The 21,015-nt window shown below is 46.2% G+C and overlaps 1 protein-coding gene across 1 annotated transcript in view; it reads left to right on the forward strand.

Moving 5' to 3' along the window:
- Positions 1–21,015, forward strand: part of tert (telomerase reverse transcriptase) — a 155,036-nt gene that overhangs the window by 109,655 nt on the left and 24,366 nt on the right. Inside the window, exons 13-14 of the mRNA XM_084312955.1 lie at positions 7,115–7,241; positions 8,821–8,882. Coding sequence (XP_084169081.1) covers positions 7,115–7,241; positions 8,821–8,882 — 189 coding nt within the window. The remainder of the gene's footprint in view (positions 1–7,114; positions 7,242–8,820; positions 8,883–21,015) is intronic.

A 21,015-nucleotide genomic window follows, 5' to 3' on the forward strand; every position in this document is an offset into this window, starting at 1 on the left:
ACACTGCAAATCGCTCACATTTAAACATTTAGACAGGACAGGTCACAATTTAGAATGATAACACAAATCAAATCAAGTTGCCTAGGATAAGAGTAGAGTAAAATAAAATGAAATGAAATAAAATATACAGAAATAAATACAGTAAGAATATACTGAGCATACTGAGCATGGGGTAAACAATTTGGTCAATATAATTATAATTTAAATCTAACTAAATGAAATATGAAATATATATTCCAGTATTCACAGTGTCACAAGGTGCAGTATGCTTTAGGTAGTGTATTGTCCTCCTTGGGTTCCAATAAGACCTAGATCTATGTCTGGCAGCCGTCGCTGCCCTCTGTTGTGGAGCCTGGAGGCCGCTAGTCGCGTCCTCCTGCCACTAATGAGCTGCCGCTCTGTGCTCAGTGATGCAGTGAGGCACAGTGATGCATTATATAGTCTGATGGCTGTTGGAATGAAGGACTTCCTGTGCCGTTCAGTGCTGCATTTGGGTAGTGTGAGCCTAGCACTGAACATGCTCCTCCTGTCAGCCAAGTCTGTGTATAGTGGGTGGGTGGGGTTTTCCCTGATGGCCTGGAGCTTAGCGAGGCTCCTCCTCTCCGCCACCCTCGCTAGAGAGTCCAGCTCCACCCCAACCACGCTGCTGGCCTTCCTGACCAGCTTATCCAGCCTGGTTGTGTCCACTGCTCTCAGTCCGCTGCCCCAGCAGGTCACAGCATACAAGAAGGCGCCCGCCACCACCGACTCATAGAACATAGAGCATGCCTTCTCTATTTGAACAACCACATGGTGGACGCGGGCAAATACTGCGGCATGGTCATGCTGGACCTCCAAAAGGCTTTCGACACTGTCAATCACTCCATTTTGATTGACAAGATAAAAGCAATTGGTTTTGATAGTTCATCAGTGAGCTGGATGCAATCCTACCTGGAGAGGGGTGAGATAAGATGGTGGAGGTGAACGGTACACTGCCCCCCCCCCTCCCAGTGAACTGTGGTGTTCCACAAGGAAGCATACTAGGACCGTTACTGTTCCTAATTTATGCAAATGCCATGTCATCAGCTTGTGACTGCAACTTGTTCCTGTTCGAGGACGACTCAGCCCTGCTGGTCTCTGACAAGAACAAGTTGCAGGTTGAAAAAGCCCTCAGCTCTGAACTCGGCAGAATCTGCACCTGGCTCGCTGATAAAAAACTATCATTACACCTGGGTAAAACAGAGTCCATTGTCTTTGGATCAAATAACAAACTCAGCACGGACAACGGCTTCTCTGTTACAGTGGGTGACAATATTGTCACAAGGAAGGCGGTCAGGTAGCGGAGATTGCGCTCGTCACCAATGCAAGAGGCTGCGGTCTCGACTCCCGGAGTCAGCATTGCTTGAGGCTTGGGCTGATCGTCATACTAACTCGTTTGGCTGGGTTAGGGGGAGGGCAAGTCTGAGCGTTGTGGACTCAGGTCAGGTCTGGGAGCGCTTGCTCAGCGGAGGCAGGACTTGATGAAGGCAGCGTGACCTCCCATGCGTTACACTTCACCAATGAGAGTCCTTGCTGCCAGGTGAAAAAAGAGTCACTGGCTGTCGGAGGAAGCGTGCGGATGACTTCAGGATTCCCTTGTACCGACCGGTAGGAGAACATGCGCACAACAACCAGGTAGGGGAGGGGAGAAAAACAGAGGAAAAAATCGGAGAAAGATACAAATTTAAAATTGTCACAAGGAAAGAGGAAATTACCTACCTGGGTTCCATCCTAGAGGCAAATCTTTCCTGTGACAAAATGGCAACAAATGTAATAAAAAAAAGTCAACCAACGAACAAGATTCTTGTACCGGATCTCCTCTCTGGTAAACAAGAATACCTTGAAGACTCTTAACAGGAGCACTCATTCAAGGGTACTACGACTATGCTTGCACCTCATTGAAAGAAATCGGTGTTTTTCAATGTACATTTGGTTTATAACTGATATATAGAGATGATTAAGATCTATAGATCTTAATAGCGCTGGCAGTCAGAGAGTGTGTTGCAGAGGAGGCTGTGCTGTTTAACATCAACAGCTGACAAGGTCAGTGTCTACAGCAGCGCAGTGTAACCACAGAGGGGGAATAATATCAACTTTGCCGTTGCTATAATGATCTGGGTCAAATAGCTGTGGTCAAAGATGGCCGTGTCACATGGCAACCAGAAGAGGGGCGGGCCTGTTGTTGCTATGACGAAGATCATATAAATCTGACAGTGGTTCCGGGTAAGGGTAGATCAAAGAAACGAATCCCACAGGAGAGAAGAAACCATCAGAGACTCTCATCCCTCTCACCCTCGCCGGGGGGGGGGGGGGGGGGGGGACACATCATCATTAGCTTTGGCTAACGGGAGAAGGGTTCTGGCTAACGACGAGGCCTGAGTCACTATTGGACTGAACAGCAGAAGAGGCGATAGCAAGGACAATACAATCTGATAACATCTGAGCTGAGGCCCTTTGTTTATGTAATAAACAACGCTCTTTCAAGAAAGGTATTCCACTGTCAAGGGTCGAATTCTTACGAAGATGGTGAATTATTATGGTTACGGGATTGCATTAGAGGGGAATGACGAAGATTATACAGCCAGTATAAGGAGACGTCCAAGAAACAAAAAAACAAACAAACAAACACAACGCAGAGTCAGTGGATGGAGAGATGATAACACAAGCCAAACAGACGAAGACGTGATACTGGCTGATTGATCAGAATCTAACATCATGGTACCAAAGTACCTCAAAGGCCCTAAAAACAAGACTACAAACATCACAAAACAAACTTGTCAGACTACTGCTTACCTTACTCCTAAAACCCACCTCACCCCTGCCCATTTTGACAACCTAGGATGGCTTAGAGTAGACGACAGAGTACAGCAACTTGCAATGGGCCTGGTCTACAAGATACACTACACCACTAAGATACCCATGTACATGGTAACCGGTCACAGCCTCTTCACCCTGCTCCCCTCTGGGAGAAGGCTGAGGATCCCAAAGGCTGTGAAAGCTCGTCACAGACTGAGCTTCTTCCCCTCAGCCGCCAGGCTGATCAATGTCTCAGGTCCCGTCCCCCTCTGCCCCCAAGTGACACTGGCACAATGACACTGACTGCACTGCACTAGTCCTTACTGGAACTCTGCACTTTACACTTTATATATATATATATGTATTTAAATGATTAATCCTCCACTGCACTGTTTTTTGTCCTGTGTCTGTGTTGGTGTTTGTCGTTACTGTGAAAAAAGAAAGGGAAAAAAATGCATACACTGTAAATGCTGCAACAATTACCAATGTGTTTTACACAAATGGCTTAATAAAGGAATCTGAATCTGAATGTCGAAATACTTCCCAAAGGTCAGTGAATTCCACCACCACAACACCAAAGGGAGTTCCACAAATCATGTTCAACCCAGATTTGTCTCAAACAAGGGACTAAACATGTTTCGCAATTATGCCACAACAATGTGGAACGCCCTACCCACAGCCGTAAAAACCACTCTCCTTCAAAACCACTCTCAAAGAGCACCTATAGGTGGCTGCAATTAGAAACTGGCCCGGGTAAATGTCCAAACCCCCACCCACCCAACCCCCTCCAATGTACAGTTTCTTCCCCTTCGAATGTATATAATTATATTTTTTATGATCTCTTTCTCTTAAACAGTACTGTATATTTGTATGTATAAATGTCTTGATGAAACAGTACTGTATATCTGTGTCATAAATGTCTTGATTAATTGAAAATGGGGGACCCTGATGTAGAGCTGCCGCGGTATTGATTATTTCCTTACCGCACAAATTTGCAAAATATTTCCTACCGCCGCGGTTATTACCGCATGCACACAAAAAATTAAAAAAAAAAGTTTGAATGCATTTTTTTTTTTAGTAGTAGTAGTCTACTCTTTATAGCATATAGCCTGCCTCTAGTCTAAATGTCTATTTTTAGAGGATGACTTTGCAGCATGAATATTGTTTGGGATTCGGCAAGCACGCATTAGTTATTGAAAGTGAAACACGGATTCGAAGTTTACCCTCTGGTCGTGCGCCGTTCACTCGGTGTCGCGGGCAGGGGTGGTTACCCCTAACCCCCCCGACCCTTTCTTATTATTATTACTATAAAGTTACTACTTTATAATAAAGGCATTCGTTTTGTGGCATTAACATTATATAGTTATACGTTCAATAACATCAGCGTATTTACCGGACAATAGCAAGGCAAGCAATACTCTATTCATATCTCAGTTCCTTTCTTTGCTCAGAGCGTGCCGAGTTGTCCCATTCTGCGGTCTGTTAATAAAGTTTTCAATCAGACAAGTGTATAGAACGAAGGGCTTTTATTATAACATTCGTTGCAGACAGTAAAATCATTATGTCTCGTTTAGTACTCCTTAGGAGCGATCGTAGTCCACTCCGGCGGAGAGTTAAAGCTAACGTTATTAGCCGTGTTGTGATGATCTGACATTCAGGAAGTAAAAACCTAATACTCGCTTGCCGATTGGTGGTAACACACTGCATGACGCTACAACGTGTGACGCGACTCTCTTCTGACCAATCAGTGGTCTGCAATGTTTCACGTGACTTTTCTGGTACCCAATAGGGTCGCTTGGAACCTCGAGAGAGGAGTAGGGTATATCTGCAGAGCCGCAAGCCCAACGAGAGGAGGATAATTTATTATTATAAAAAACAGCGGTGACGCGGTATTCAGCCTACTCTGCGGTGGCCGTGATGTAACAGCGATACCGCGGTAATGCGGTAATCGCGGCAGCTCTACCCTGATGTAAACAAGACGAAAGTCTTTTTCTGGTCTGCATCCCCTTAACACTTTGAGCGCCAGCCGTGTTTTCCTTTTTACCGGCTGGAATGCCACCATCCACTCTCAATGTTAACGTTAATATCGCCTAATCTATGTTTTAAATTATGGCTATGTGTCTAATCTGCCCGTCGCTTATCAAAGAATCATTTTCCAGTCAACATTGTCAAGGCTGATTGTTTTTTTATCGCTTCATTTCCGTTTGATAGCATTTTGAAAATAACCCGTTTTCGGGGAAAAAACAACCCATGCCTATGATAATCGCCTTTTACTGGAATATTCCAGAACGTTGTCATTTGTCGGCCTATTTATGAATCATTTTCAAATAAACGCTAGATGATCGATAGTATATGTGTGTGCACGCACGCTCGTGCCGTGCGCTGATAATCGCTGCTCTTATTTCCTCATGGCTTTTACAGTCAAAACAGCCATATCACATATCACATAAACGCTTATATATCCGTGAAAACTAGTCTGATTATCCTAACACTGATAACATAGATTCCTTACCTGAGGTCAGATGGTATCCAAATGGTTTATTCCAATTTCCGATCGCCATTCGAAAAAAATCGATAATTGTATTGATCCATCGTGTGTACAGTATAACCCATATTCGCCGTGGCTCAGAGGCTCCAGAATGAACTCTGGTAGACCCCGGCTGCATCAGTGAGAAGTAAAATGTGGAGTCAGAAATCCGTTCTCCCATTCACTTTCATTGAGTCCATTCCAAAAGGGTGATTTACAGGGAACAAAATTAACTTTTTGACTTACCAGCCATTTGGCTGGTAGATTTAAAAAACTACCAGCCAGGCAGATTCTTTACCAGCCAAAAATTATAAATAGCTTTTTAGTATATCGCCATGTGTTATTATTACTATTATAATACTCTCATATGCTATTTTCAATTAATATCATAAACAACATAAGGAATATTAGCATAATTTTGAGTGGACTGAAGGAATGAGTCAGCATTAATAGTTTTAAATGCAAATAATTTATTGAAACATAGAAGTGGGGTCGGACACACACACACACTGTTTCAACTCACCACCCCTGCATCATATTGTAGTCTAGTCTGTCTTCAAACTTCCACTCCTCTCGAAACTTTTTTATATTTGAATATCAACATTATCTGTTCATCCTCAGTAATCCTCAGTTTACTATAATATACTCCTGTCCTGACTAGTGACTTCATCTTTCCAAACACACACGCACACACACAGGGAAAGGGAGAGTGCTGCCCCCCCCCCCCCCCATTTCCCTTTCCTCCGTCCACACTGTCTGCTGTTCACTATGGCTCTGCCTCTGATCAGGATTAGCTTGTTAGCTTACGTTAACGTAACGTTCATTTCGGGCGATGTGGGCATAAAGGAATGGCGACGATGCAACGCATGTTAGATGCATTTGACCCGTTGTGAGAGAAAAAAAAACACCACAGACTTATTTCGGCTCGCAAAATAGGCGCACTGCTGTGTAGCCCTGCTCTGCTTAATGCAGACAGCACGGACTGGGTGGATATGACTCGTCGAGTTGCCACGGGTTTTTTCAAAATAAGAGTATCATATGAACCGAACGTTGCTAGCTGCCGGAGCCATAGATATTATGACTGGATCTGCACTTGGGGCGGAAATTAGACCCGCACAGGATTTTCAAAATAAGAGTATCGATATGAACTAACGCCAGGTGGCGGGCAGACCTCTCATTGTTAGTCGCCAAACCTTAAATCTGCCCGCCATTGGCGGTTGGCGGGTACTTATTTTGTTCCCTGGTGATTTACCATCTGGGAGACGATAGGGGGCGCTTTTTTCACATCTGAGCGCCGGCGGTCCCTGGATCTCCAACAGTAGGCTCGCGTGATGCAATATGATTTCAGATCGCTAATAAAAAAATAAATAAACGAGAATACTTGTGACGTGGCATTAAACGGTCGGGGGGTAAACCCGAGAAAAGCCGTGAGTGGCATACAAAGTGTTAACAATTGTTTGTATTGAGCTGTACTGTATTGTACCCATTCTGCAATCTGTTAATAAAGTGTTCAATCAATCAATCAGCATTCAAACATTACTCAGCTTAAAGGTAGAATCTGTAATGGTTACAAACTGTGACCTCTAGACAGACCACTTGGTATTGTTCTTGGTTTACATTTTCTGTTTTGGTCCGATGTGTCTGTTGGAGTTTCGTAACCTTTTATACTGTCGACTTCTCCAGACCACTCTTGGCCGAGCCTAAGATGTGGCCAGCAATAGCAAACCCCTCCCCCTATCTTTTTGTCTCACTTTTTCTGGTCTCTCTCTGCAGCTACGCAGGCCTCTCTCTGCGCTACAGCCTCACTTTAGGCTCCTCCCACTGTGCTGGACAGCAAATGAGGAGGAAGTTGATGAGCATCCTCAGACTCAAGTGCCACGCCCTCTTCATGGATCTCAAGGTGGGATGGAATCCGAGGACAACCTTGTAAAAAAAAATAGGGCTGCTCCATAGCCGATGAATGGGGCCCTAAAATGTTTGCGTGAGCTTTTACACCCAAATTAAACTCTGGTTCAGACATTCTAGTAATGCTAGAATATAAACCTAATTTGGCTGTACGATGTCACACGCACGTTTAACCTCTTCCACCCGTGGAATATTTTCTGAAAATCCGCCTAAAATATATACCTAGGTAAATGGAATATTGCTCCACTTCTACACGGCCATTTGCATATTCTTGGTATCTAGGGACATCTATGGACCTCAGGGAATGTATTCACAGCGTCAGAAATATTGTGTCTATTACTAGGCGTGCTTAAATTGTGATGAAACAAAGGAGAATATGAATTATGATTTTTCTTTGCATCTTTGACAGTGAATAACACCATGCTAATAATGACCAAACATTAAAAACTGCCACTGATCTCGTTCAGTACCTTCTTGAGATCATGTGTACAAAGAATCTAAGGAAATTAATAAAGGGAAGATGATTAAACAGAAGGTTCTGTAGATACAGTACTGAATTCTCCCATCCAGACCAATGCAATTTGAAATATTATTATAGAATAGGAGGCTTATAAATGACCTTATTATAGCCAATTCGCCCATTTATCTATATATATATATATATATATATATATATATATATATATATATATATATATATATATATATATATATATATATATATATAATCTTTCAAATGCCCGGGTTCAATTTGGATTTAGTATCACCAGGTATAAGAACAGATAATGAAATCTACTGTAATCTACTGTACATTTTTATTTTCCCCACAGTGCAACCGTTTTGAAACTAATTTCAGATCTAATTGTTCCTACATGTTAACAATAGGGAAGAGAAGCTTGAAAGCCTTTCAATATTTGTCAAAAACGTTACCTTTTGTGGCTTATTATCCCGAATAATAACAGTTATTGAAATAATTCATACAGAACTCTGAACCTTGAACCCCATAGAATCTACCAGGAAGTGTAAAACTTTCAACGCAGAACCAGACCCGTGGAAGTCTGCTACAATATGGCAGCAAAAAGACTACAATTCCCATGGTTCTAAAATATCCAAAATGGTCACCCTCGCGATATAGAATTGACCAAATCGAAAAGTTAAATCTATCTAATGACACTTTTAACCTATTGCTAAACTAACGTATTGATGATAATATACATTCTACATGCTGTTGTGACATGTTTATGATGTTAATACTTGAATACATTTGAAATTAAAATAGCTACTTTTATACAACGGTCTGAAAAATATTAATTTATGACCAGATGTCATTTCGGGACCGGTACCTCGGATTGTCCTCACAAAATCCAATTCCAAATTCATTGTCTATGAAGTAGCCCCAGATTTTAAATCCCAGTTTCATCACCCATTTGGAGGGTTCTCTCTGATTTCTAACTTTAGAAGAGAGTGGCGTTTGCTCACAAATACTGACTGAACTGTCCTGGGGCACAGGAAGAACTCATGTGAAATCTTAAAATGAGTGACATCCCCCCCCCCCCTTTTTTTTACCTTCTCAGACCAACTCTCTGGAGGCCGTCTACAAGAACATCTACCAGCTGGTGCTGCTCCACGCATGCAGGTACAGACTGGAGACAACCATAACCTCTTCTTGTAAGTCGTCTGACCAGGGCTTGCTAGCTGTCCCCGGGTCTAGATTAAAAACAAAAGGTGACCGAGCCTTCGAAACCGTGGCCCCCAGGCTATGGAATGCTCTGCCCTTGGACCTAAGATCTGTGGTCTCGGTAAACACCTTTAAAAAGCAGCTAATGACTGTGCTATTCAAACAGGCGTTTGGCTAACTATGTCTGTAAATCTTTTATGTCTTTTTATCTGTTTTGTTTTTCCTGTTCGTTTTTAATTACTTTTCTTTACCATGCTTTACCATCTTTGCACTTTACTTGTTACAAAGGATCAGATTAAACCGAATATATATATTTATTGATTGATATATATTGCATAGTATTTGTATATCGTTTGATATCCCTTGTATATTCCTTGTACATATACACGGAATATCCCTTTAGCCCAGACCATAATATTTCATTCTCCTATTGGACAGCGGTCCACAGGCGCCGGAGCCGTGCCTCCAGAGTCAGGTTCAAAGTCACCGTCAAGACATGTCTGAGCATGCCCGGCCTTGCCCAGGGATACGAGACAGAAATGTCGTTGGCACTAGTTTGTTCACCGTGCATATAAATACGGCGCAGGTGAATACAGAAGCACTTAGTCTTACTTAGTCAGAAGTCAAGAGTTACCCAATAAGTTGAAGCCTCACCCACGATACTCCGTGCGGTGAAGTATGGCCTGTTTGGCCCCAGAATTGTCAGAGTTTGGCGCTATACCGTCGAGTGCGACATATTTCTATTAAGTCAGTAATAGTCTATTTGTGTATAGTGTATCGTGCGGCTAAAGTTCTACAGTGACCAGCATCACCAACGCTTCCTCGTATTAGCTAGAGTTCTTATCCAGGCTGGGCTGCTTTCATGGCGCTTTCACCCGAGGAGACCTAGACGAGAACCGTGTGGACATGTACACTGGATTAATCTACCCGACGACTACATAGCCCTTTGCGGCTGGATTATATTTGCTTTGGTCCTGTGATTTATTGAGCGGAGAACCGCCGACGCTTACACGTGTTGGATTTACCCCGCGAGGAGCCAAGTCGAGTCGGCGCCTCAGAGAGCCTGAGGCCGGCTAGCTTTCTTCACTGTGGAGCTACAGTCTACGGAGAACAGCTGTATTCGTCTGTGGATCAAGAGACTATTGCACCGTCTCCTGTACTTGGAGTCTCCTTAGTCATCGTTGACCAGACTCTCTACTACCGACAGACCCTCTACCCCTGCTGGCTTACAACCAGGGGGACCCTTCCAGTATCTCCCGCTATATATTACTAGTGTACCATAGATATAATTCCCTAAGATTCAGGTTGTATAATTACCTCCTGCGTAACCAGAGAATGGACATTCATTGTTGATTTGCCTACGCACATTCCTTTGCCTTACAAGTGCATTCAAAGTATAATAGAGAAGTATTATGTACCTTTTGCTGCAATAAATACTTAAAGACAACTTTGTGTAGAACCGGTTCATTGTGGGAAGTGTTCATTATATTTAGATATCATGTACTGTATGGCCAGTAATTAAAGTACATAAAGCGGTAGTGGTTTAATGATACCATACTTATCAATACAGTCAGGGAATTGTACCCCTCAGTTACAATTGGTCCTTCGAGCCGGAGGGTAACTAGCGTAATATTAATATAGTGGTATTAATATTGACATGGCCTATGATGAACACTCCACAAAATGGTTCTCCTAAAGTAGATCGCCCGCAGCGTAGACGGCAGACACCTCAGTACTTAGAGGATTACGTTGCCAATATACTACCTAGCCTTCTACAGACGGTAAACGCGGAAAAAGTAGATAGTAAAATTATGTCCGACCCTATCGACCAGGCTACCCCGCCAATAGAGGCCCTAGTGGGTTCTAACGTAACTGACCAAGCTCACGGTAGGGACCAGGAGGGACCTGACACGACTTTACCCCCCGCCAAGACCGAAGAAGTAGTCCCCGGAGAGCTCCAGGATAAAGACAGCCCTCCAGGGATGGAACTCTACCCGCTACAAGAAGAGGAGAGCACCCCGGAGATGGATCTCCAGGACTCGCCACAGGAGAACAGATCTCCAACGAGTACTGCCAGGAGCGGATCACCTCAACCAGCGTCTTCCCCCAGCGAGGCGGACAAGATGCTGGCACAGGCATTCCTCGCCAGCCTAGCAGCCTCAACAGAGCGCGATCGACTCCAAGCACAGACGCTTAGTGAGCGCGAACATTCTTCCATGGAAAGAGAACGCCTTCAGGCGCAGCAACGGAGCGAAGAAGATCGTATACGTCTAGAGATTAGACGCCTTCAGACGGAAGAGAATATGGGAAGGGACCGGGCCGAAGCCCAGCGCGCCGCAGCCGGTGCCCAATGAGAAGCAGAGCGCGACCTCGCTCTCACCAAGCGCGAAGCCGAGCGCGACCGATTACAAGCGCAGATAATGGAGCAGCTGATCACCAGGGCAACACCCCCTCCCTCCGCACGGGGTTCCAGGGCCTCGTCAAGACAAGGGTCAAGGGCACCCTCCCCTACCCGATCAAGCGACCCTGAGCCCGACCACCAGAGAGAGCCTATACCCCCCTCCGAACTCCTTCCCCGACCGGTCCACGTGAGACCCAGCTACAAGGAAGAAACGGTCTACACCGCGGAGAGGCTAAATAGACGACTACAGGATCTAGAGGACCTGCCAGAGGAAGAAGAAGAGGGAGAGGAGAGTCAAGCCCGACAGCAGCACAGTACTCCACAGGACCAGGAGGTCCAGTACAGCCCAGGCTCTACCCCCGCGGCTCTGCGCTACAGACCCCCGACTCAATTCACGGGTGAGCTTGACGCACGACCAGCCCCGAGGAATAGCACCTGGATACGCGGGCCATGGTACCCAGCAGGTACCAGCCCACCAAGAGGCGTAAGAGGAGACTCGCCTAGGAGGCCTCTCTTCCAACGCTCACCGATGTGCCAGCCATCCATGGCATCATACATTGGCACACCGACGTTTCCGGACTTCACCCACGAGAACAGAGCACAGTACACGGAGCTACGAATGTGCTTAGAGACAATAATGTCCGATGTAGCTGATGAACCGTACAAGTATGCTATCCTACTGAAGCACCTCAAGGTGCCCCGAGCGCACAATATAGCGCTGGCCTATGCCACCTCTACTACCCCATACACAGCGGCTCTAGCAGCACTCGACCAAAGATATGGACGCATATGGGACTACGTAATACAAGAGATAAGGCATATTGACCGCCTACCCCCAGCCACAGACAATCGCTCACTAGATGACCTGTCTATCAAGGTACAATCCCTGGTAGGGATGCTGGGGGCGCAAAGAGAAAAGGGTATGCACGAACTGTACGCAAACTCTAATGTCGAGAGGATTTTAGAGAAGCTTCCGCCCGCCCGACAAGAGCGCTTCAGGCGGCAAAGAGACCACCGTGATCCTAACGGTCCCGAGCCATCCCTCCTAGACCTAGCCGACTTCCTGGCGAGAGAAGTCAACAGCCTACGGTTGGATACGTTCATGCGGAGCACACCAAGCTCCAGAGAGGGACCTAGGAGAGCAAACGATGGCCGAAGATTGGTGACCGTCATGCACCAATCAGAATCAGTACCGAGCAGCAAGAACCACAGTACCCCCTCGATGAAAGAGAAGTGGAAGATGGTGTGCCCGTACTGCGAAAAGGAACACTGGTTGTCACAATGTGACACGTTCAAGAAGATGACCGCCGACGAGGTGAGTCAATGGATAAAGTCCAACCGACGCTGTTACCGATGTGTGCGCAGTCACATGGCAGCCGATTGCCGCTTAAAGAAGAGGTGTAGTCGGTGTGACGGAGCCCACCTAGATGTCCTACACGACAGTAACAGAAGAAAGCCTGCACCCTCAAGCAGCACAAAGGCAAGTGTTATGTACATTGACCCCGCCAGCAGCGGGGGCGCCCGGGTGCTCTTAAAGGTGGTCCGCGTAACACTGAGTTACCAAGATAAGGTCATGGACACTTACGCCGTCCTTGACGATGGGTCAGAGAAGACCCTTCTCCTCGCGTCCGCTGCGGCCCAGCTGGGGCTGCGGGGGAGCGAAAACCAGATGACGATTCGGACAATAAGAAGAGATCTAAAGACGATAAAGGGCGAGAATGTCTCCTTCACTATCGCAGCAAGCGGGCAGCCAGAGAGACGGTATAGGATTACTAATGCTTTCACCAGCCAAGAAATAGGCCTGTCGCAGTACACCTACCCCATCGCCAAGCTGATGGATAAATATGTGCACCTGCGTCAACTACCTATACCGCTCATAGACGGTGCCACCCCGACCCTGCTGATAGGCTCCGACCATGCAGACCTCATAGTCCCGATTGACCGGGTCCACACAGGGCCCAGAGGCTGTCCTGCAGCAGTCGAGACCCGCCTAGGATGGACATTACAAGGCCCCCTCGCTAAGTCTCTTAACCGAACAGCAGCCACTAGCTGCCTCCACTCCAGAGTGACAGAAGAAGACACCACCCTCCTACAGCATGTCGAGAGGCTATGGACACTAGAGACAATGCCCTTTAAGAACGAAAAGAAAGACATTCGTTCCAAGGAAGACATTTACGCTATAGCCCTCCTCGAGCAAGGGACAAAGAGAGTCAAAGTCAACGGAGTGATGAGATACGCAACTCCACTCCTGAGGCGAGAGGGTATGCCTACCTTCCACGCCCCAAAAGAAGCGACGGAGCGGTATCTATTGAACACAGAGCGGCGCCTAGCCAGAGACCCCGCTCAAGAGACGGTGTACCGCGCTGAGATTAACAAGCTAATCACAGCGGGACACATAAAGAAAATTGACATTAAAGAGGCCGATCAGACGACCGAATCATGGTACGTGCCGCACCACAAAGTCCACCACAACGGCAAGGATCGTATTGTGTTCAACTGCAGCTACCAGATCGGATCACAAAATCTGAATAAAGAGCTCTTGCCCGGCCCAACACTCGGCCCCTCTCTACTAGGCGTGTTACTACGTTTCCGCCAAGACAAGGTGGCCATCAGCGGCGACATCAAAGGGATGTTCCTGCAGGTGAGACTAGTGGAGGAGGACAAGCCCCTGCTGCGGTTCCTATGGAGAGAGAGGATCGGGGATGAGCAACCAGCCATCTATCAATGGGAAGTCCTCCCTTTCGGAACCACATGCAGCCCATGCTGTGCTACGTTTGCACTGCAAAAACACGTCTCAGAGGACCCAGCAGCTGATGAAGAGGTCCGACAAAGTGTAGGAAATAGTTTCTACGTGGACAACTGTCTGCAAAGCGTCTCGACGCCAGAAGAAGCCGAGGCCCTTCTACTCAAGCTCCGCGCCTCCCTGATCAAAGGCGGCTTTGATCTCAGGCAGTGGGCCAGCAGCGACCCGCAAGTATTGCGCAGCCTCTCCCCCGAGGACAAGGCAGCAAGCAGCGAGACCTGGATGGCGACCATCCCAGGAGAAGCCCAAGAAATGACACTAGGACTAGTCTGGCGCTTCAAAACAGACTCGCTCCATTATAAACACACACCCCTGACCAAGGAGCAGGGAAGGTCGACTGCACTACCGACCACCAGACGGAGTGTATACAGAACACTCGCCAGACAATATGACCCGTTGGGATGTATTCTACCTTACACCACCAGGGCAAAGATGATTGTAAGAGCGTTATGGGACAAGGACCAGGGCTGGGACGACCCCATACCCGAACACCTTGCATCCACATGGAGAGAGTGGGAGACGGAACTCAGCTCACTCCCAGGTGTCAACATACGCCACAGCTACTTCCCACCCACAGTGAGGCCGGAGACGTGCCAGATGGACCTGCACGTCTTCAGCGACGCCTCCGAAGTAGCCTACGGTTCGGTGGCCTACTTGCGTGCCCGAGAGGAGGGAGGAGAAATACATACTGCTTTCATCCTGGCTCGCTCAAGAATAGCCCCACGAAAGCAACAATCTATCCCGCATCTAGAGCTCTGCGCAGCCCTAGCAGGAGCGCAACTCGCCACGTTAATCCAACGTGAACTCACCATTCCGGTGCAAAGAACAATCTTGTGGTCAGACTCCACGACAGTACTCACATGGATCCGGTCTGATTCGTGCAGATACAAGGTCTTCGTGGGAGTCAGAGTCACAGAGATTCAAGATTTAACAGAAGTAGCAAGCTGGAGGTATGTGGACACAAAACACAACCCAGCTGACGTCATCACCCGGGGAATGTCCCTGGATGACCTCACCCGTCACAACCTATACAGTGACGGGCAAGAGTTCCTCAAGCTCCCGGAAGAAGAGTGGCCTACACCCACCCCACGGGAAGCGAGTAAAGAGGAGGCCGAAAACAAGAAATCTATGTTCTGTGGATTGAACACACTCGTCTCCACAGACCCCGACATAGACGATTGCCTCACCCTAGAGAGTGCGCAGCTAAAGACATTCCTGTGGCACCACCCAGAGGTTCAGCTCACTACTGACATTACTGCAGCTGACTACGAAGAAGCAGAACTTCTTCTACTACAACGAGCCCAGAGAGACTCGTTCCCCGATGAGCTAGACTGTCTACAGGGAGCAAAGCCCGTCCCATCAGACAGCAGACTGCTCCACCTAGCCCCCGAGAGCGACGCCCATGGTCTCATCAGAGTGGGTGGTCGTCTGCGGAGAGCTCCAGACTTACCGGATGACGTCAAGTACCCGATAGTCTTAAACAGCCGACACAAGGTCACAGAGCTGATCATAAAGAAATACGACGAGGATGTGCATCACGCCGGGGCAGAGAGTCTTCGCGGAGATCAGACGTCGTTATTGGATACTGCAAGGGAGAGAAGCAGTGCGGCGCTTCCAGCGAACCTGTTTAGACTGTCGTAAGTGGCGAGCGCAGCCCAGTATACCCCGGATGGCTGACCTACCTCCCTGTCGCCTCCGACTCTGCGACAAGCCTTTTCACTCCACCGGTATGGACTGTTTCGGCCCGCTGTATATAAAGAAAGGAAGAGGAACCGAGAAGCGGTGGGGTATTGTATTCAAATGCATGACCACCCGAGCGATGCATATAGAACTCCTTCCAACCATGAGCACAGACTCATTCCTTATGGCCTTCCGAAGATTCACATCGCGGAAAGGCAAACCGTCTATATTATTGTCCGATCACGGGACAAACTTCAAAGGCGGAGAAAGAGAGCTGAGAGAGAGCTTCCAAGCTATGGGCCCAGAACTTAAGACCCACCTCGCTCCATCCCAGATTGACTTCCAGTTTAATCCCCCGAACGCACCTCACTTCGGTGGAACTTGGGAACGAGAAGTACGTTCAATAAAGACAGCCCTGTACGCCGTGCTTGGGGCCCAGACCGTGGCGGAAGAAGTCCTAATGACAGTCCTCACGGAGATCGAGGGAGTATTGAACTCAAGGCCCCTCGGTTACGTCTCAAGTGATGTAGCAGATGTCGACCCAGTCACCCCCAACACACTCTTGATGGGGCGGCTGGACCCTGCGCTACCACAGACAATGTACAGGCCTGAAGAAGCGAACGGCCGAAGAATGTGGAGGTACAGTCAAGTATTGGCTGACAAGTTTTGGAACAGCTTCCTACTCCACTATCTACCGTCTCTACAGACCCGCCAGAAATGGGTGAAAGAGAGAGACAATTTGACAGAAGGAACAGTCGTCATGATTATCGACCAGTCACTACCCCGAGCTATGTGGCCGGCTGGCCGCGTAAGCAAAGTGATCACCGGTGCCGACGGAAAGGTCCGAGCAGCCGAAGTGCTCGTCCAAGGGCGGATCTACACCCGACCCGTGGCGAGGCTAATAGAACTGCCAAGGCTCCCCGATACTATCGATGACGACCATGACCCCATGACTTTGTGAACTGACCGACCCCTCACAACAGACATTGAGTAGTGGACAGTGCGGTTAATCTGTCTCTGCTTAGCTAATTAGGTGGGACTAATTAGGGGGCGGCTGTTACAAAGGATCAGATTAAACCGAATATATATATTTATTGATTGATATATATTGCATAGTATTTGTATATCGTTTGATATCCCTTGTATATTCCTTGTACATATACACGGAATATCCCTTTAGCCCAGACCATAATATTTCATTCTCCTATTGGACAGCGGTCCACAGGCGCCGGAGCCGTGCCTCCAGAGTCAGGTTCAAAGTCACCGTCAAGACATGTCTGAGCATGCCCGGCCTTGCCCAGGGATACGAGACAGAAATGTCGTTGGCACTAGTTTGTTCACCGTGCATATAAATACGGCGCAGGTGAATACAGAAGCACTTAGTCTTACTTAGTCAGAAGTCAAGAGTTACCCAATAAGTTGAAGCCTCACCCACGATACTCCGTGCGGTGAAGTATGGCCTGTTTGGCCCCAGAATAGAGCATTGAGACCGCGTGCGAATTAATAACTGAATTGTCAGAGTTTGGCGCTATACCGTCGAGTGCGACATATTTCTATTAAGTCAGTAATAGTCTATTTGTGTATAGTGTATCGTGCGGCTAAAGTTCTACAGTGACCAGCATCACCAACGCTTCCTCGTATTAGCTAGAGTTCTTATCCAGGCTGGGCTGCTTTCATGGCGCTTTCACCCGAGGAGACCTAGACAAGAACCGTGTGGACATGTACACTGGATTAATCTACCCGACGACTACATAGCCCTTTGCGGCTGGATTATATTTGCTTTGGTCCTGTGATTTATGGAGCGGAGAACCGCCGACGCTTACACGTGTTGGATTTACCCCGCGAGGAGCCAAGTCGAGTCGGCGCCTCAGAGAGCCTGAGGCCGGCTAGCTTTCTTCACTGTGGAGCTACAGTCTACGGAGAACAGCTGTATTCGTCTGTGGATCAAGAGACTATTGCACCGTCTCCTGTACTTGGAGTCTCCTTAGTCATCGTTGACCAGACTCTCTACTACCGACAGACCCTCTACCCCTGCTGGCTTACAACCAGGGGGACCCTTCCAGTATCTCCCGCTATATATTACTAGTGTACCATAGATATAATTCCCTAAGATTCAGGTTGTATAATTACCTCCTGCGTAACCAGAGAATGGACATTCATTGTTGATTTGCCTACGCACATTCCTTTGCCTTACAAGTGCATTCAAAGTATAATAGAGAAGTATTATGTACCTTTTGCTGCAATAAATACTTAAAGACAACTTTGTGTAGAACCGGTTCATTGTGGGAAGTGTTCATTATATTTAGATATCATGTACTGTATGGCCAGTAATTAAAGTACATAAAGCGGTAGTGGTTTAATGATACCATACTTATCAATACAGTCAGGGAATTGTACCCCTCCGTTACATTACTGATGTTTTTATTATGTGAAGCACTTTGTGACCCTGGTCTGTGAAAGGTGCTATATAAATAAATAAACATTACTTACTTACTTGTACTGGGTTTGTTTCACTGGGGTAATAATAATAATAATAATAATAATAATAATAATAATAAACTTTATTTGTATACCACCTTTTAACACATTGTCTGCCACGCAGTATGCCCATCCTTATGCCCAGTCTGCCAACCCTATGGAGATGTTTACCTTCTTTGCAGGGCTATAACTTTTTAAATATTATAGCTATATTGACATTACTATGGCCCATTCAACATCGGGTATCTATCGTTCCGGATGTGGGAACGTTATATTTTTTCATTCATACATTGTTGTGTTAATACCGTCGAGAATATAAGTATGTTTTTAAGGTTTTCTGCAGTAATTCCTAAAACGCGAGTTATAGGCCCTGACGCATATGATAGATTATCGTTTGGCGTTTCTTTCCTATACACGCTATATTAAAAAATTCAAATGTATATGATCGGTATACATTATGCTTCATCATGCGTGAAGGAAAGGGGGGGGGTCGTTTATAATTCCTTGATCGTCAGTAACGGCTTTATTTAGTATTGGTTGATATGTTGATCAGATGGATTGCTGTGAAATGAATAAACAATCGGGCTGAAAATAACGTTATATTCCTCTTACCGTTCGCCGATGAGACTGGAGGAAAAATATTCCAATTATTTGACGTCGATCTGCTAGATCCATTTCCTGTTTGTATGACGCAATAAAGTATACTCGTTTTTGGCGTCCAATGTGTTAACCCATTCTCCGCCGATGACGTGTTAACACGTCATTCTCCGCCATGCGTAATCTGGCAATGACGCCGTAAGGCGTCTTTGAGATCAATATTTCATATTTTCGTCATGGTATTCACATTTCACCCACGGAGTCTTGGCTGGTGCTGTAGGACTCCGCTCAACTCTGCAACGCTTCAATACCGCCACCTTGTGGTTGATCGAAGAGTTGCCAAACCGGAAGTGGCCGGACGTGCTTGGTCCGTCCCCTATTCCGTCCGGCCACTCGTTATCGCTCCCGGGACTCAATCCAGACACCGTGGATATCAATCCGTTGCCATAACTCAATAAACAACATGATTTGGACGTATATTAGTATTATACAAACCGGAACTGGATCACCTCGATCAACATCACATAACTGGGATCTGTTTGCGCCAGTGTGATCTCCCAACGGTAAGAGGAGGCTGACGTTACTTTCAGAGGTTGCAGTTCAAAGTGCTTCACAACAATAAAAAATACAGGCATAAGCGGGCATAAAAAAGCTAGACATTAGGATCTAGCATCCCAATAGGCTCTCCGCTTACAGTTTTCAGTAACACAAATAATAAAAATAGTTTAAAATGATTCAGTTTAAAAATAGTCTAAAAATTATAAAATAGAACGGACATAAAAAATACAGGCATGAGCGAGCATAGCAAGGTATGGTAAATCACGGTGTTTCACATTAGGATCTAGCATCCTAATAGGCTCTCTATTCAGTAATACAATTAATCACAGTGTTTCACATTTGGATCTAGAAAATAATAAAAATAGTTTAAAATGATTCAGTTTAAAAATAGTCATCAGTAAGAAGTAAAAAGTGCAATAACCGACACATGAATTTGATAGGCAGTGTATAAGAGTAGGCAGGGTAGGGGGGCTCCAGTAGCTCACGGCATATCTCTGCGCTATTTCTGCGTTGGGGAAAACCGTGCTGCGTCACGGATCTGGTTGACTCTGAGTTCGATTCCCGGACCCGCCGTCATTTGCCGAATGTCTTCCCCTGCTCTATATCCCGTTTCACCCTGTATCTGTCGGTCATGCTTGACCAGAAAAGCGATAAACGCTAAAAAAATAAAGTTTAAAAAAAAAGAGTAGGCAGGGTAAGAATAGTGCAGGTAAATACAAGTTGTGTCAGGATATCCCTGATGTTTCCTCTTGCCACTAGGTGGTAGCAGATATCTATCAGTGAAATGCCTGAGCAAAGAGATAGGTTTTAAGCTGTCTTTTAAAGATGTCTAGCGAGTTGGCTTCCCTGATGTTTTGGGGTAGTTTGTTCCATAGTTTTGGGGCATAGTTGATAAAGGCTGCATTACCGATCCTCTTTTGACTGCTTCTGGGAGCCTCTAGTAGTCCAGCAGCTGATGATCGCAGTGTTCTTGCTGGTGTGTGATTTATTAGAGTGTTGGCGATGTAGCTAGGTCCCTGTCCATTTAGAGCTTTGTATGTAAGGAGAAGGACCTTAAAGTAAATTCTATATGTTACAGGAAGCCAGTGTAAAGCAGCTAAGACTGGACTAATGTGCTCTCTCCTTTTGGTTCTAGTTAGCAGTCGGGCTGCAGAGTTTTGGATTAGCTGAAGCCTCTCTGTGATTTTCTTAGGGAGACCTGTGAAAGGTGCATTACAGTAGTCTAACCGGCTAGATATGAATGCATGAATTCGCTTCTCAGCATCGTTCTGATTAATAAATGGTCGTACTTTTGCTATATTTCTGAGATGGAAGAACGATGTTTTCGTCACTTTGCTAATATGATAATTGAAGTTCAGTTCTGAATCTATGATAACCCCAAGACTAGTGACCTCAGATTTGATCCAAGGGGTTAGTCCCCCCAGGTTCTTTATTAATGTTTCTTTTTTGGTTTTGGAGCCGATAATTAGAATTTCAGTTTTGTTCTTGTTTAGTTTCAGGAAGTTCTTACTCATCCATTTATTTATTGCCAGTAAGCAGTCTGTAATGGAGCTAATCGCTGTATCATTTGGTTC

This window comes from Notolepis coatsorum (genome assembly GCF_963971535.1).
Source record: "Notolepis coatsorum genome assembly, chromosome: 4".
Classification (NCBI taxonomy): domain Eukaryota; kingdom Metazoa; phylum Chordata; class Actinopteri; order Aulopiformes; family Paralepididae; genus Notolepis; species Notolepis coatsorum.